At 39.8% G+C, this 16,648-nt stretch overlaps 1 protein-coding gene across 1 annotated transcript in view; it reads right to left on the reverse strand.

Annotated features, from left to right (window-relative positions):
• The window catches only part of sntg2 (syntrophin, gamma 2), a 64,970-nt gene extending 48,676 nt beyond the window's left edge, over positions 1–16,294 (reverse strand). Inside the window, exon 1 of the mRNA XM_044046733.1 lies at positions 15,902–16,294. Coding sequence (XP_043902668.1) covers positions 15,902–15,970 — 69 coding nt within the window. The 5' untranslated portion in view covers positions 15,971–16,294. The remainder of the gene's footprint in view (positions 1–15,901) is intronic.
• Positions 16,295–16,648: the final 354 nt, after the last annotated feature.

Genomic DNA, 16,648 nt, shown 5'->3' on the forward strand with positions numbered 1-16,648 from the left:
CCATGGTATCACAGCTGTAGCACCGATGGGAAAAAGTAAAGTCCACTTTTCTGAGTTGAAAGTAGTGAATCAGAGATTAAGATCTTCCTTGGCAGGCACAAGTGGACGGGGAAAAGTGTTTGCACGCTCGGTGGATCATGAGCACCAGGATGCATTTTCTTCTGTTAAGAGTCATTGCAATCAACTTTATCAGAAAGGACCACATTGAAAGTTCAATGGTACGCTGAATCACTTCCACAGCTATAACATACACACACACTTTAAACGTAAAGCCCGTCTTAAAGGAGTTCACAGCATTTCTTCAACTATAAATCCAGTCAAATCAAATAAAAATGTTCTCCCTTTATGGTAAAAATAACTTTTAGATCTAAAACAGAAAATACAATCATAGCTGAGGAAAGAATAGTTTTCTTTTAAATAAAATAATACACCAGTATATGCATGAACTGTTCACCCTCTCTGATAAAGAAAACGTTGAATGCAACGTGATATTGATTTCTTCAGTTTTCCACGTTGCCTTGTACAACACATAGGTCAAGGTCATTTACACTAAGAACAAATAATTCATGCAAATGTAACCTTCACAGTCTGTTGTCGACTCATCTAAGAAAGGAATGCTTCTCAGTTATGGCAGAACATGATAACAACTGGGACTGACAGAGCAAAGAAATAATGCTATTTCCTTTTGTTCATTTTATCCCATAATTACACAAAATGTCTCCTGAGATCCTGCATCCTCCTATGAGGACATTACATTGTTGGGTTTCCTGCACCTTATACTTTGTCCTCATTTGTGGACACTTTGCTCTTCCCTCACAATATCCATGAACCTTCTCTGTGCTCGTCTTCTGTTCCTTCTGCCTGGCAGCTCCATCTTCAACCTTGACTCTTTTACTCTTTATTTCCAATCCGTTGAACCTGAGCTGTCCCTGGAATGTGCTCGTTTCTAATCTTGTCCTGATCACTCAAAGAAAATCACGACTGTCTTGTAGACCTTCCCTTTCACTTTTGCTGCTCTCCTCCTGTCACACATCAGCCCTGACACTTGTCTCCACCCACTTATTTTGAGTCTATATCGTGATACAATGTGTGTGTGTGTGTGTGTGTATATACATATAGTAATGCTCCGTGCGTGTCATACGTGACGTAAGTCCACAGAAAACAGTTCAGAGTCTCATCATCTGCTGTGAATGCAACAAGGTGCCAACGCTGAACCCCAAGCTCTTTTCTTTCCACTTTCACTCCCATTTATTCATGTCGAGCTAAACCCTAAAAGCCTTTGATGGTTGAAATAGTGAGGAGAGTATCTTTGTGTCGCCATGTCTCAGAACACACACCACTACAGTCACAGCAATTCCTGATTTTTACTTGGTCATCTGACTTATACAACACTCTCCTGTTGCTCACAATTGCAGGAGGGCAATTCACTGTTTTCCATCATTCCCTGCTCCTCTTGACTTCAGGGCTTGTCGTGTCAGTCAGCCTCTACACCACCAGCAAGTCCTCTGTGAAAACACAGCTACTGTAGAACGTCTGAATGGTAACAAATGAAAGAGACGATTTTAAAACTAATTAGTAATTACTAAAAACTAAGAGAACCGACTTAGGATGCAGCTGTGATCATGTGCACAATGCCCTGCATGCTGTATAATTGATGTGTTTTTGTATGAGCGCATTAGAAGACATTGACTCAGAATCTGAACCTTTTTAAATAAAATAAAATACAATCGATTCAATTACCCAAATGCTTGGTTGGTGTTAAATTTAGAAACAGATTGATTCATTGCTGCAGCCCAAGTTTCTTACTTTATTTAAAGGTGGAAGGATTCAGTCAGGTTAAGTTTATTTGGCTCTGTGTGAACAGCCAGTGTTGAGACTAATGACCGTGACATTTAACCAATGAATGTGTGACTCATATGCTGATGATTAGAAAGATGCTTATTTCCCCGGCTACAGACCAATCAAAATGGTTAGACGGTACACTGTACGCTACAACAATTTAGGCTTTCTCTGATGCTGTATCATGTATTTGTCATGTATTGATTTCAGAGGCCTGAACAAGCCGGGATGCAAAAATACAAAAATCAATTCAACCCAAAGGAATTACTGTAATCAGACGCAGCAGCATCCGTCCTTGACCTTTGAGGGGAAGGACAGAGAGAGAGGTCCAAAAGCTAATCCACCATATTTGCTGTGTTGCAACAGCTTTTAACATCATTCTGGTGAAAAAAAAAACGCATCATAAAAGTTGGTTTCTTGGGACTTTGAGGGGAAGGCTAACAGAGCTAATGACAGAAATCACTGACCCAGAAACCAAATCAAACAAATGAACAGTCAGTGGGCATTTACATCCTTAAATAACAATAATAATAATAATAAAAATTAAAAAGGTGAGAAAAAGGGAGAATTAGTATAAGAAACTGAAGTATCTGATCACCAGTGGGCCTCCAGTCGTGTGTGCAGAAAATATTGTTGTTTTCCATCTAAATCATCTTTAGATATATTTTGATATGTGATAAAACTGTCCTGTTCCCTGAATTGTGAAACGTTTCACCGTGCTTCTCCTGCACATCTAAATAAACCCCCGACATTTCTCTCACCTCAATCTCTTTATGAGATATGGAAATTGTTGACATTTTCGTTGACTTTGGCTGCAATGGAAGAAAACTGTCCAGATACCGATAACCTTGACACACAAGCACAGTAGTTACACACAGACATCGCCAGCAGCAGCAGCAGCAGCAGCAGCTAAGCACAACAATCCCCAGATGCACACTTTTCTTTGTCCAGATCAATCACATAATGTCTTGCAACCTGCACATTTTTCTCCCTTTAATCCACTTTCCTCAGCCGCCAGTGATTCAGCTGCTCCATCCATGCAGTTTGACATTAAAGTGATAGCTCAGATTTTTGAAGTGGGGCCGCTGTATGAGGTATTTTCACATACACATCTGACTGGGCTCTGTGTGAGCTCTGGGTTGAAAAGCAGCAGGAGACACAACCTCACACGGCTGCTAGAGGGGACAACAGTGAGAACACCAGGTTAACACAAAGCTCACATTTTAAAATCTTCATCATATAAATGGTGCAGCGAGCAGGATTTCTGTGGGGTTTTGGCCTAATTGATCAACAATCGTATCAGAAGCTTGGGTTGTAATTAATGAAATTAAAAATCTGTTTTTCAAAATGTACAGCCTAGAAGCACACCAGACAATTTCAGGTAAATACCGTCATGTCCATCAGAAAAAGAAAACACCATCGCTACGCTACGTTGTATTTTGCTCTGAAAATGGAGCCTGAATATCTGCGAGGGAGGAGACAGACAGAGAGAGACAGACAGAGAGAGACATTGAGAGAGAGAGAGAGAGACAGACAGAGAGAGACAGAGAGAGACAGACAGAGAGAGAGACACAGAGAGACAGAGAGAGAGAGAATGAGAGAGAGACAGAGAGAGAGAGACAGAGACAGAGAGAGAGACAGACAGAGAGAGAGAGACAGAGACAGACAGAGACAGAGAGAGAGAGAGAGACAGACAGAGAGAGACAGAGACACAGAGAGACAGACAGAGAGAGACAGAGAGACAGAGAGAGAGAGAGACAGAGAGAGACAGACAGAGAGAGACAGAGAGAGAGAGAGAGAGAGTGAGAGAGACAGAGAGAGAGAGAGAGAGACTGAGAGAGAGTGAGAGAGAGAGAGGAGAGAGAGACAGACAGAGAGCGAGTGAGAGAGAGAGAGAGAGAGTGAGAGAGAGAGAGTGAGAGAGAACCTGGAAGCTGCTGAGATGATTGTGAAGCTATTGTTGGAAATCCAGGGCCAGGAAACCAAAACCACGGAGCATCTGCTAAAATAACCAAACTTGTCCTGCTGGTTTATTATTGTCACATGACTTATGGAGTGCTGCTGGACAGAAGTGTGTTGCATCCACTTCAAAAAATGGCTCAGTTTTTTTTGCTGATTTTTTGTTTGGTTGGGGAATTCACGAGAATTCACGTGTATCCATGAAACCTGCCATTAGAGGAACATCGCAATATCCAGCAGATACAAGTGTTCTTTCCCTGAGGTGCCTGCGTGAAGTCCACTAAATAATAACAATAGCAACAATATTACTTAGAGACAAGAGAATCTCTCCACGTCTTCAACCCACAGCAAAGTAAAACTGGATCGAGACGGAAGCTTTTCAGACATCTCACTTAAAAAAATCTCAGAAACTCAGAGCCAGGAAAATTAGGGCTGCAGCAATTGCATTGACTTATTTATTTTAAGTGAATGCAATGCATTTAAAATAAAAAAAAGGTTTTTAATGGATGCTTGTTGCATCTGTGGATGCACTCGTCGCTGGTTACCATTTAAAAGACGTTGGAAACTGCTCCACATTATCAGCATCTGTTAATGCTGCAGCTGGACAGTCAGAGACGGCTGTGGCTCGGGCTGCAACTAACAAATATAATCCTAAACGATTCATCGGTTCTCAGCTGATCGATTCGTTCAGCGGTGTCAAATTCAAAAGACTGGAATGACCCCCAGGAAAAGAGGGGACGAGGAAAAAAGCTGTTGTGGGCATAATTAATCATCATAATGATCATAATACTGCAATATTACAATCATGATATTTCAGTGGAATGGATATGGAACGATGAATACTTCACAATAAAAACATATTTATGATGCAAAATAAATCTATTATTAAATAAATCTACAGTATTATATAAAATATTATATTCCATCACCACACTGGCAGCTGTGCCATGTTTCATTGTAACATAATATTAAGTGGTGGGCTGTGTGTCATTGATTGGAGGGCCACATGGGGCCCACGGGCCGCCAGTTTGACACCTCTGAATTAGTTGATTGGTCCACAAAATGTCAGAAAAGGTTGAAAAATGGAGATGGTGTTGTAAAATCAATTAGCCAGTTATTGTGGCGTTACGATGGCGATTTCCTGCACAGACCACGCCTCTGCCCATCTGCCCCACCATGAACCCCTCACCATCACCATCATCTTCATCACACCGTTTCAGCCATGATTCATGAGTTTGGAGAACTGTCTCTGGGCCATAACCACACTTCACTCCCACTTTTGCCTCTGGCCACAATAAACCTCATCCATCTGAACCTAGAGGTCGTTAGTGAGTATGAAATATTAACCGTGCTGAAAAATCAAGCCATCGCCCACACACTGAACACGATAAGTCATTAAAAAAAGAATTCCATCAACTTAAAATAAATAACAAATGCACCAATTAGTCATTTCTCTATTTGACTCTCATTATGCTCAACTCGTAAAAGCATTTTGTTAAGACTGGACGAACGATAAATACAGATAATGTATGCAGGCGTCACAATTACTGCTTTTGTCAAGCCGAGCCCTTTCATCTGGATCCTTAAGACTTTACATCTGAAAAATCCGGCTGAGATTTAGGGAGCAAGGAAAGAAAAAAACTAAACCAAAAGCAGTGGTGTATTCAGCTCATCGTCGTCTTCTTCTTTTTTTAAGGTCAATTAAATCTATCCTGGGGTTGTGTCAGCAGTGAGACAGCTACATCCATCATGTACATTTACCTGGGACTCCTTATAGCAAACGTTCTTATCATAAATCATCAGGAAACGAAAGAATTCTTAGAGCTTGGCGCTGCATGTGCTATATTTATAACAACTATCATTAACAGCTGGGTAAAGGGCAGAGACTCTTTGTTTGCAGGAGGTGCTGAGAGAACACACACACACACACACACACACACACACAAGGCTTCATTCCTTCATTCAAACCTAAATCTGATAACAAAGACCTGTATTTATAATGCATGTGTGTGTGAAACTGTCAGTCATCTGGACACGTGGCAGAAAAAGAGGAGAGACAATAGATCGAGGAACACATGAGACTGTGGAAATAAGCAAAGGCCACAGGCATCAAAGAAACTAAGCAGAGACAATGGAGTCTGCCAATAAGATCGCCAGACCAGTGAGAGCACTTCTGTTGTTGTTTCTGTTTTATGTGGATGATAATGAAGGAATTCATTTGACTCTAAAATGGAGGGCGGAGCTTTTTTGTGATAATGTTGGTGGCACAAACCTTCACTTATGAAATACCCTTGAAAGAAGCTGCTCTATGGTGTCATTGTGTTTCTTTGTTGTGGTTGAGTTGAGGTCATAGTTCTTGGTCTATAACTTATATCTTCTCACAAGTTTTGGGAAAGTCGGAGGAACTAACATTCACCTCCGTTTTCTCAGGAGGCGCTATAGAGACCTTGAGCAATGCACGGGTGCGGGAACTACGCCAACATTGCATAATCGCCAGACCTGAGTCAATCCAATCTGAATGCCAATGAAAGTGTAAGAATGTTGACAGAACTGTGGATTTAAGTAGAGAAGTGCCACAGACGAGAGGTTTCTCGTGTTTTCTTGTTTCATTTTGTTTCCTTCAGCTTCAGGTTCCTCCCGCACACTGGTACGAGTGACTTCACGACATCGTATTATTCCGATTGATCGCTGCACATTAGTTCACAGTAGAATTCCATGATGACTCCTCCCTCCCTGATGTAAACATCACGCACCAATCCATCAATAAACCCAACTTTCAGGTCAAAAACAATCTCGAGGTAACGTTAAAATGAACTACTGACTTCACTGATAACAATGTGTTGACTGAATGACACCAGAACCAAAAAGCCTGCGTACCCCTCTCAAAACTGTCACCACCAAAGGAGAAGAAAAACAGGGGTGTGAGGTGCAGATATGTTCAAATCCAGATGACAGGTCACTGTTGTGCATATTATGTAAACTTTACCTTTTAGTATTTTCTAACATAACTTTACTAGGACAGTGACAGTGAGCTTCATGGTTTTCAACGTTTATGTCCACAAACGGCAGCTTGTAACTCATGTCTATGCTGATAAACCCGCCGCACTAATTAATAATGTCATTTCAGCATTTTATTTATTTCACTTGGTACAAGTATAAGTGTTGAGTGTTGAAACAGCAGGTGGCTGCAGAGGGATTATTATAATCAGGTTAAGAACTTCCTGTCATTGTGCTAGGTTACGTTAGCAGGCTGCTGCTAGCACCAACTTTAGCCTACAGAGATAATTGTGTTAAACTTGCACATTTCCTAAAATGTCAGACTGTTAGTGTAAAATGAATCATTAAAAAAGGCTGTACGATAATGAGCATTATATAGAATAATGAAACAATTGAGAATCAGAAAACGTGGTTATGCACATTCAGTACTGCAGGTCAGGTGTGTGAAACAAATACTAGAGTATATGTGCACACATGTCACAGATCTAGCACGCTGTACATCGATTACCTCACATGCAGCGGGCAAATATCAGTAAATCTTCTGTGTGCAGTAGCACACTGTGAGTCAATAATCTACAAGGTCATTAAAGTGTAGCTCAGATTACAGATCTGGACTCCAATGCTCTCAACTCAAAGACACGCGGCGCTCTACATCTTCTGCAATCACCCTTGTTCAATCTTCCACTCAGAAGCACTTCATGCATTTTCTCTTCATTTTCTCTTCATTGTTTGAATAGCTTTACTGCTCAAATACCACCACGCTCGACTGTCTTGTCACATTCATCTATCACGTGTGAGATGATTGAATGTAAATGTTTGGCAAGTGGAAATCCATCGAAATAATCTGGAGATTTTCTGAAAGATATACCTTTTACTTTGTCATCTAAGAGAAAACGGCACATCTTTCATCTGGCTCTCGCATGCAGCCCAGAATAAAGAATGAGAAGTGCATTTTGAAGAGTGCAGTGAGATTTGAATTGAATCTTATATTGGAACAATGGAAAGATTTGGTGAGATAGTGACACGTCATCAACCCTGACTTCAAGTTTCCATGATAAATGGCTGCCAGCATAGGACAGAAAAATAAAAGCCTCTGAAAGACAAGCTCAGCAAATAAATACAAATATATTCACCAGGACCTTTTTCCTACTGGAAACAGAATAGTGTTGTGTGCTAACTCACCACAGAGAAAATCACTGCACACAGCAGATGGATCCACTGCTGCCTCCATAATGGACTTCAAATATGTTATTCTGTGTTTTCCGTGTTTGAAATGCTTTGTGTGGATTTACCCAAGTCTCACAAACATACCAAACCAGACATCAGTCCACCAGCAGCTCCTGTGTCGCCGTGAGCACAAAACACTGATTTTCCCAATGGACTTTTATGTGGAAAAGTTTCCATCACACGAGGCTGTCGAGCAACTTCATAATGCAGCAAACACATTCTTAATATATGAAAGACTTAAGCAGGTGTTGATTTTCGACTGGTGCTGTATCTTTTCATTAGCGGCTAAACTGTGTTTCCTTGATTTCCCGCTGGCAAACATGAGTGTGATTTCCAGACAGTACAGCTGGCACGGGGCAATCAGCTGTAGATTACACTTCAAAATCCTGAAATATCCCTTTAAGGGTCCAGTCAGGGAATGTTTATGGTTCTAAAAATGATCTTATTCCCATTTCAAAGACACAGTTGTACTTGTCGTAAACAAACAGCTGTTGCTTCCGGGGCATTTGTGGCAGTTGATGAGAAAAGTGTCCACAACAATCCAGTATTAGCCGGACTTTTTAAATCCCACTTGGAAATGAAGTGAGACATTAAAATGCATAAGTTTCCTGCTTTGAATGGGATTAAAAATGCTAATGAAGCACTGTGGGTATTAATAATGCAGAGGACATGTTCCATTTTATTTGCTAAGGAAACATTTCAACGAGTGCTCTAAACACTGACGCCATCATTTGTTTTGGTTTGTCAGGATTTATGACACGACATCTTTAAATCATTAAAACAGCATCTAATTAAGACTTTAATGACTGCCTGCTTTGTCGTTACTTCCATAATTGAATATAATGACATAATACTGTATTTTATGTATCTTTAAACTTCCTCCAGGGGCAAATTACAGGCTTAAAAAAATACCAACTGATGATGTAAGAGTGGAACTGCCATTACTTCTTATGCAATAAAGAGGTTAAAGTACTGTTGAGCCATCTGACAGTGTATATAAAATGAATTTGTTACAGCATAACGAGGAAATGCAATATTTACCACACATTTACATTTTTACTCAAGGGCATAAAGATGGATTCTTTAAACCAGAACTCAAGTTACCCAAGGAGAAAACGGTCGCATGCTTTGCACGTTTCTCAAATATCTGAGTAAAGAAAATCTAAGAGAAAAGGATAAAGGTCCATGTTCCTGTAGCAACCACACGTCTACAACTCCTCCCATTTTTTTATTTTCTAAAGTTTATACAAGAAAATTCACTTGTCTGTGAAGGTAACTTCTCCATCACCTTAGTCATAGTAAGTTCAGGCAAATGTGTCCAAATTCCTGAGGAATAAAAGGCTTTCTATTCAATAACCTCGGCCAAGGAGGTTAAGATTTTTCCATCTGTCTGTGAGCAGCGTGATCAAAAATTAAATGAATGAGTTTGATGACATTTTTTGGAGATGAAGGTTACGTCCCAAGGGAGAACAAAGATTAGATTTTGATGCAGATTCAGAAAAAGGGTAAAAATGTGTTCAACTTCCAAGAGAGGGGGAGTGTACTGACAGTGAAATGTGTTTGCATGCTCTCCTTCAAGCTACATGGATATTCCAACAAGTAAATGATAGACAAGAGGAGAAGAAGAGGCAAAGGATGGAGGCAGTAATGAGACAAAGTTATAGAAAATATGAAGAAAATGAAAGGTTAAAGGGAGGCAGTGTGGAGCAACTGCTTTAAAATAAACTAAAACATACATAAAGGTTCCTCAGTTGGGGAGTCAAACTTGGCCCTTGATGTGAACGGTAGTCGGTTGCCATATGCTGGCTTTATGCCAGACTAGTAATCTCGCCAGCATGTCCCGCACCTTTCACCCAATGCCAGTTATAAATGATTAAATAATTCAACACTACAAGGAAGGAGATTTTTGCTTGGCCCAAAATGTTTTGACAGAATTTTTCTTGTTTGCCTCACAAGAGAAATCCAAATTGAAATACTGGAGCCAGTCATAATATACAGTATCTAAAAACCTTTGAAAAGGAAGAGGTTTGTTTTTAAACCAAGCGTTCCGACTATGATCGAGGTTTACATTACATTACATTACATGTCATTTAGCAGACGCTTTTATCCAAAGCGACTTACAATGGAACAGAGTACAGTCAGCGAGGGGTGGAATCGAACTTGCGACCATTGCGACCATGATGTTTTTTGCACTTAGGGTACCGGTCTTAACCACTGAGCCACTCCACCCCTCTGCAACTACACTAAATTACTGCATTAAACTAAGAAAGAAAGACAGTGGATTACCTGGAAGACGTTTCCCTCCCCTCAGCTTTGGTACGAGCGAGGACAAATAAATAAATAAATAAATACTCAGTGTCTGGGTTTATCCGAGCCCTCGTGCACGGAGGAGCTTTGTCAAAGTGTATGTTATTACTTCTTTGGCTCAAGTATTAACAGAAGCTCTGAAGACGCTCAGTGACATATTATCAAGAACAGTCATGGATGTGCGTCATGACTGCATTGCTCTGTACGTGAACCACCCATTATTGGATCATGTGACAAATGGTCCACCACCACACCTCCAATCAAAACCACTGCTACCTTCTGGGAACTATCTTCTCTACAGTGCACGCCCAAATGGGTCCAGGTGCAACTTGATTTAGTCAATCACTGGTTTGAAATGAACTCGTCAACAACCTCCGTTCATCTCAGGAGGGAATTTCCACATAAACACGTGTAAAAAAGGTCAAATTAGAGAAGGCAACTAAAACTCTTATTAGTTTTTCAATAACTGGGACACATAATCTTACACTGTGCATAGAGCTGGGCGATAATATCTTATCATATCAATATTTCTGTCAAGCTTAAAATTTGTAAAGAAAGGAAAATGTTCATTTGGTTTAAATATTGTTTACTTTTGTGCTCTTTTAAGTTGAACTGTAGCTCTGCGAATGAATTTAAAAAATAATACGGGTACACATATATTAACTAACATTTGTAATAAATGAAAAAACAAATAAACACACTTGACTTAAGTATGACACACTTCACATCTCTCTGTAGTCCATCAGTCCAATCAGTAACAAAGACCAATTATTAATTACAGCAGCAGCAGCAGCGGCAGCGGCAGCGGTGTGAGGCAGCTTTGGTGCAGCAAGAAACAAGAGAGGGAGGACTATGACGAACGCACACACGCACACACGCACGCATCTGCATGTTTTAGATTCTAAATACACAATATTAAAAAAGACCTTTTTCTGAAACTTAATGTTTAATTAAAGCTAACTATCAAAAACAACTACTGAAAAAACTAGGCTGACAATTCATTTGTAAAGATGAGTTGAATTAAGCAGTTTAACGTCAAGGTCACCAGAAATAAGTGAAAGCAAATAAAGCCATAAAAAGATGCATTACATGTTATAGGAATATTACAATAGTGAAGAACACAACTTATAATTAGTCAAATTCATTTTCATTTAAAGACCACTGCAGTCTTTATGTTACAATTTAGAGCTGCAAAAAAATGAATTTAATTAACGTGAAAGTTCACCGAAATCTGCGCTGAACACCTGGAGGCTGCACAACAGACGCTCAGGAATGTACATGATGGTGAAAGTGTCTGAGTGTACAGTGGGTTATCTCAGGTAGGCTGTGTGAAGACTGAACAAACACTCGCTACACAATTATGCTGCTGACTTGTGTGACCTGAGGCATCCACTTTTCAAAGTCTGGAAAAAGTCCACAAAAGACTCTGGGGAACGCTGAAATTAAAGGTGCTGTACGTGACAATTGCAGGCAATAAGGAGGAAATGATATCACAGACGTTTCCAAAGGGAGGAAAATGATCCGAAGTCCTGGGACGCAAGACTTAACTTCAGAAACGGAGGATAACACAACAAAAATATAGGCTGATGTTAAAGCTGCAGTGAATATCATTCTGCCTCTACTGGATTTGAACCTAAACTTTGCACAGTAAGATTTCTGTAGGCTGTGTCGGGTAGTTGAGCTGGTAGAGCTGGCGCCCTATTTATCTGTCTAATAAAAGCCTAAAAAAATATTGTAAAAGGTAAATACTATCAGACCTGCCTGAGGGAACAAAGATCAGTGACAGATGTAATCGTCTAAGTCCTCCCGCAGGACACGGTCATTACTATCAGGACTAAACATGTGTAGACTGAGTTATTATCTGATTGACAATCTTTTTAATAATCTATAACGAGTCAACGATCACACACACACACACACTTCATCTGTCTGTTAACCACATATTTATGAAAGGTCACCAGTGTGTCTGACGTCTGGATAATAACTGTGAGACCGTCAGTGACCATTCAAACACACACACACACACACACACGTAGCGTCAGACACTAGATCACAGAGTGGACTGTTTCTCCTCCCATCACTCACATGTTTCCCGTCTATCACTGACACTTTTTTGTCAGGTGGCATTTTTAACAATTCAAAGAATCGCTGTTGAACTCCATTCAGCTGCGTTATAGCTCAGTTCAGCCTGATGAAGCCAGCAAAGGTTAAGGACTGGATATGAGGTGCATGTGGAGGATCACTGGTCCTGATCTGAGTGCTGGCGTCCTCTCCTTTAGTTTTGAGGTAAATCTTAAGAAAAAGGTCAGTGCAAATGCAAATGTGTAAATGCATTTATTAAGGATTTGGATAAATCTCCTCCATTACAGCTTCCTGTAAAGTTGAAAATGTTTACAGTATTTTCCACATGCTGCACTTTCAGTGATCTGTATTTGATTATTATATTTTCCTGGTGGACAAAAAGCCACAGTTTTGATTATTTAGTCATTTAAAGTCGTTAATAAATGGAAAAACTACTTTTTTTCCGTACCAGGTAACAATTATGGTTTACTATGGTCTGTTGTAGCTGACACATGCAGATGTCACATGTCATTGTCTGGATGGTGAAAATATCAACGGACTTATTTTGGAACAAAGGAGGACACGGACAGGACATTGATCAGCTCTTCACATCCTCAGAAAAATGTAGGTTTGGGCAGATTAGTGACGGTTTTGATGCCACGCCCCCTCTTCCTGCCACACACTGTAATTTATTCATATTTTACCGTCTTATCTATAAGCTCTGCTTCTTTGCAGCACCAGTGCAGCCGCAGCATTAACGTATGCAAACTGCCTGAAGTTCTAAACAAGGCAGAAGAGCAGATTTGTTCTTTCTTACACCCCAGAGAAGAAGCTGCAGCCTTCTGGGTTGTGTTTTGTTTATTCTATAAAAGGTGATGTATGTAAATATGTAAAAGAGTTAGCTGTAGGCAACGGGCCTTTGTACCTCCTGACAATTAAAGAGGTTTGCTGAACTCAGGTCACTACTTTAACTGGAGAGGGTTATTATTATTATTGTTATTATTATTATTATTATGGACTTGGATTTTCTTTTTTGTGTGTAAATCATCTCTGAACTGTAAATCCAGAACACCGTCGCTCCTACGCATTAGAAAAAGGTGATTGTGTCTTTGAAGTTATGGCGACAAACGGTGCACAAGTCTATTTTATTAGGATTACAGTGTGCAGCCTCTGTGCAATGAAAAGGAACTAAAGACCCATTTGTTTAAATTGGCCTGTGTCTCAGAGTTGACGACGTTGCCAGTTTGGTAGATTTCATCCTTTACCTTTAATGGCGTTTCTTATGCTCGGCTGTTTTACTGTGACCCGTCAGTCGTGTTTGGCTACAACTCCAGCGACTCTCAGAAAACCGAGTGTAGAGATAGTGGATGGATGGACGGCGATGGTATTATTTGTTTTGGGGAAGCTCTCATTTCTGTGCTATACTAAATAAATGTATTCTTATTAGATTCATTAAAACTGCTGCTGTGGCTCTCTCTCCATTTACTGAGATAGGAGCCTTATCTTGTTATGCTGAAATAACGACCCACGGGCGCTGCAAAGATGGCTGCTATTTGGACAGACAGGAATTCAGGGACCGTGTGGGACTGAGACAAAAAGACAAAAGGTTTATTCCTAAAGTGTTTGGATAGGCATGGTGATGTCACCAAACCAAATACACTTCCAAAAAAACAAACCCCTCCAGGTCCTTGTTTAAAGTCAGAAAGGATTTTAAAGGATCTCTGAGCCATTTCAGTGTTGTCTGAACATACAGATGTTTATTTATTACTATAGTTAAATGCATCATATTTGAAGATTTGATCATTTGTTTAGCAACTATTATTTACAGCAGCATTTAGTGGTCGTTCTAAAACTAAAATGCCATAAAAACCTAAGATTTAATGAAAATGTAATGATGCAAGTTATCAACTCTACTGAACATTGTATTTATATTCATGGGCATCTTTAAAAATGTTTCAAAAACATTTCAATTCTTGAGCTATGAACCAAACTGCAGCACCTCCTATGGGTGCAGTACCTCATTATTTTGGGGTATGTACTATGTACAGTATGTGTGTGACATATTTAAGAAAATATCAAAGGTTTTTTGCTTCGATTATTCAGTTAAAAACTAATTTTAACAGAAGAATCTTAAGAATCAGTGAAACAGCCAAACAATGGAAAATGTCCAAGGAAAGAAAAATGTTCATTCAATAAAAACAAATAGTCTTCCAGTATAATGCATTTTTTTCTCCTCTCTGTTTCTTAAAATCTAGAACAGATTTGCAAAAAATGAGCAACTTCAACTCCAACATCAAACCAAAAAACACTAAGCTCAACACTATTTAAATATCTAAATGCATTCTTCAATACATTAAAACACACGCACACAAAATATATCATTTTCTTATTCAATATCCAGTTAAATATGACGCCATTACAAACGCTCTTGCATATAATGGACGTCTCTGACCGAACAATACGATTGTGACGCTGCTGACCTCAACTACTGCCTGTCAATCAGTGCCAGCTGGAATGGGCTCGATGTGACTTAATGAATGACTGGATGGAGTGATGGATGGATGGATGAATGGATGAATGAGGGACCAGAATTTGTTGTTATATTTAGAGATGATCTTTGGTTTCACAGCAAATACAGTACATTTTTCAAATGTAATGCTGCGCTTGTATCTAATAAGGAAAAAGGACTCAGATACTGTTGAAAGTTTACTGTACAAGGTTTGGTCGTCTGGGGGCTCAGTCCTAATTTATAAATAAGGTCAGTCAAATCTTTAAAGAGTGTAGAATATATACAGTATATGAACAGAGGTGAAACAGAAAGCCAGACAAATAGAGGGATGGAGGATGATATACATGTAGAGCTAAAATAAACCTTTCACCAGCAATGTCTCTGAGCATCGAACACAATGAAACTATTCTCCATTATATATAATAAAAATTCAATATATATGTCTATATATATATATATACGTATATATATATATATATATATATATATATATATATATATATATATATATATATATATATATATATATATATATATATATATACACATATATATATGTATATATATATATGTATGTATAAATACATGAAGGTTAGGCTCTGTGTAGCACACCTGCTGTAACCTCAATCAAACCACTGTCAACAACAACGCGCAGTTCCTTCACATGTAAGGAACGTCACACCAGCCTCCAGCCACACATCTGCTACTTGTACGTGTACGTGAGTCATGGTCAAAGAACATGACTTGTACAATAACGCGAAGGTGTTTTGCGAATCGAGCACAGTCTTGTCATGGATTCGGCGCACATTGATGCACGATGTGACATTTGTTCTCTACTTGTAGCATGCATTGCACAAACCGGCAGCGGTTTAATGTCAGTTGCAGTGAGATTACATGAAAAGTTAAGAAAGTAAAGAAGTTGTTTTTTAAATGTAGTTTAAAGGAATTTAAATGTGAAAAAGCACACAAACATTGAAATGTAAAAGGACAAGGTTGACTCACCGGAGTGGAGACCAAAAGGCTGGCGGCTCGCTCGATCAGCTCAGGTTGCTGCTTCCCGGTCACATTCATTTCCCATGAAAAGCCGCTTTTCCCTCTGTCGCTCACTTCGACCAGAGTTTCTCAAGTCATGGAGTCACCAGCGGACTGCAGGTGTTCATTCGGCGGCGTCCCGTTCAAACACACCGGCGGAAGCAGAGACCACGTCCACACACACACACACACACACACCGTCTCTGCTGCACGGCTTCATTCTCTCTCTGTCGTCTCCTTCTAAAGCGACAGAGACACACGTTGAGATGACAGCAGTGTGTTCTGCTGCAGAGACAATGAATGAATGAGTGAATCACGGCTGAGTTCAGTGAGGCAGCGCGCGCACATACAGCTGCTCCTGCTGCTGTCTCCTCCTCCTCTGCTGCTGCTGCTGCTCATCAGTCTGTCTCTCCTCTGCTGCTGCTGCTCATCAGTCTGTCTCCTCCTCTGCTGCTGCTGCTGCTGCTCATCAGTCTGTCTCTCCACCTGCTGCTGCTGCGTCAGACCTCAGCACATTAACACATACACTCATTATTGAACGCTGAGCTCATAATAATCATCGAAATATTTATCTTTATATATTTATTTACATCGTCACTGAAGATCATAATGTTACTTCATTTTCACTGTTTGTTACAAAACAATTGAGCGCGTGTGCATTTACTGTAGTTATGTTTTATTTATTTATTTATTCGGGGGGGTGTTGCACAGGCAGGG

This window comes from Solea senegalensis, linkage group LG16 (genome assembly GCF_019176455.1).
Source record: "Solea senegalensis isolate Sse05_10M linkage group LG16, IFAPA_SoseM_1, whole genome shotgun sequence".
Taxonomy (NCBI): domain Eukaryota; kingdom Metazoa; phylum Chordata; class Actinopteri; order Pleuronectiformes; family Soleidae; genus Solea; species Solea senegalensis.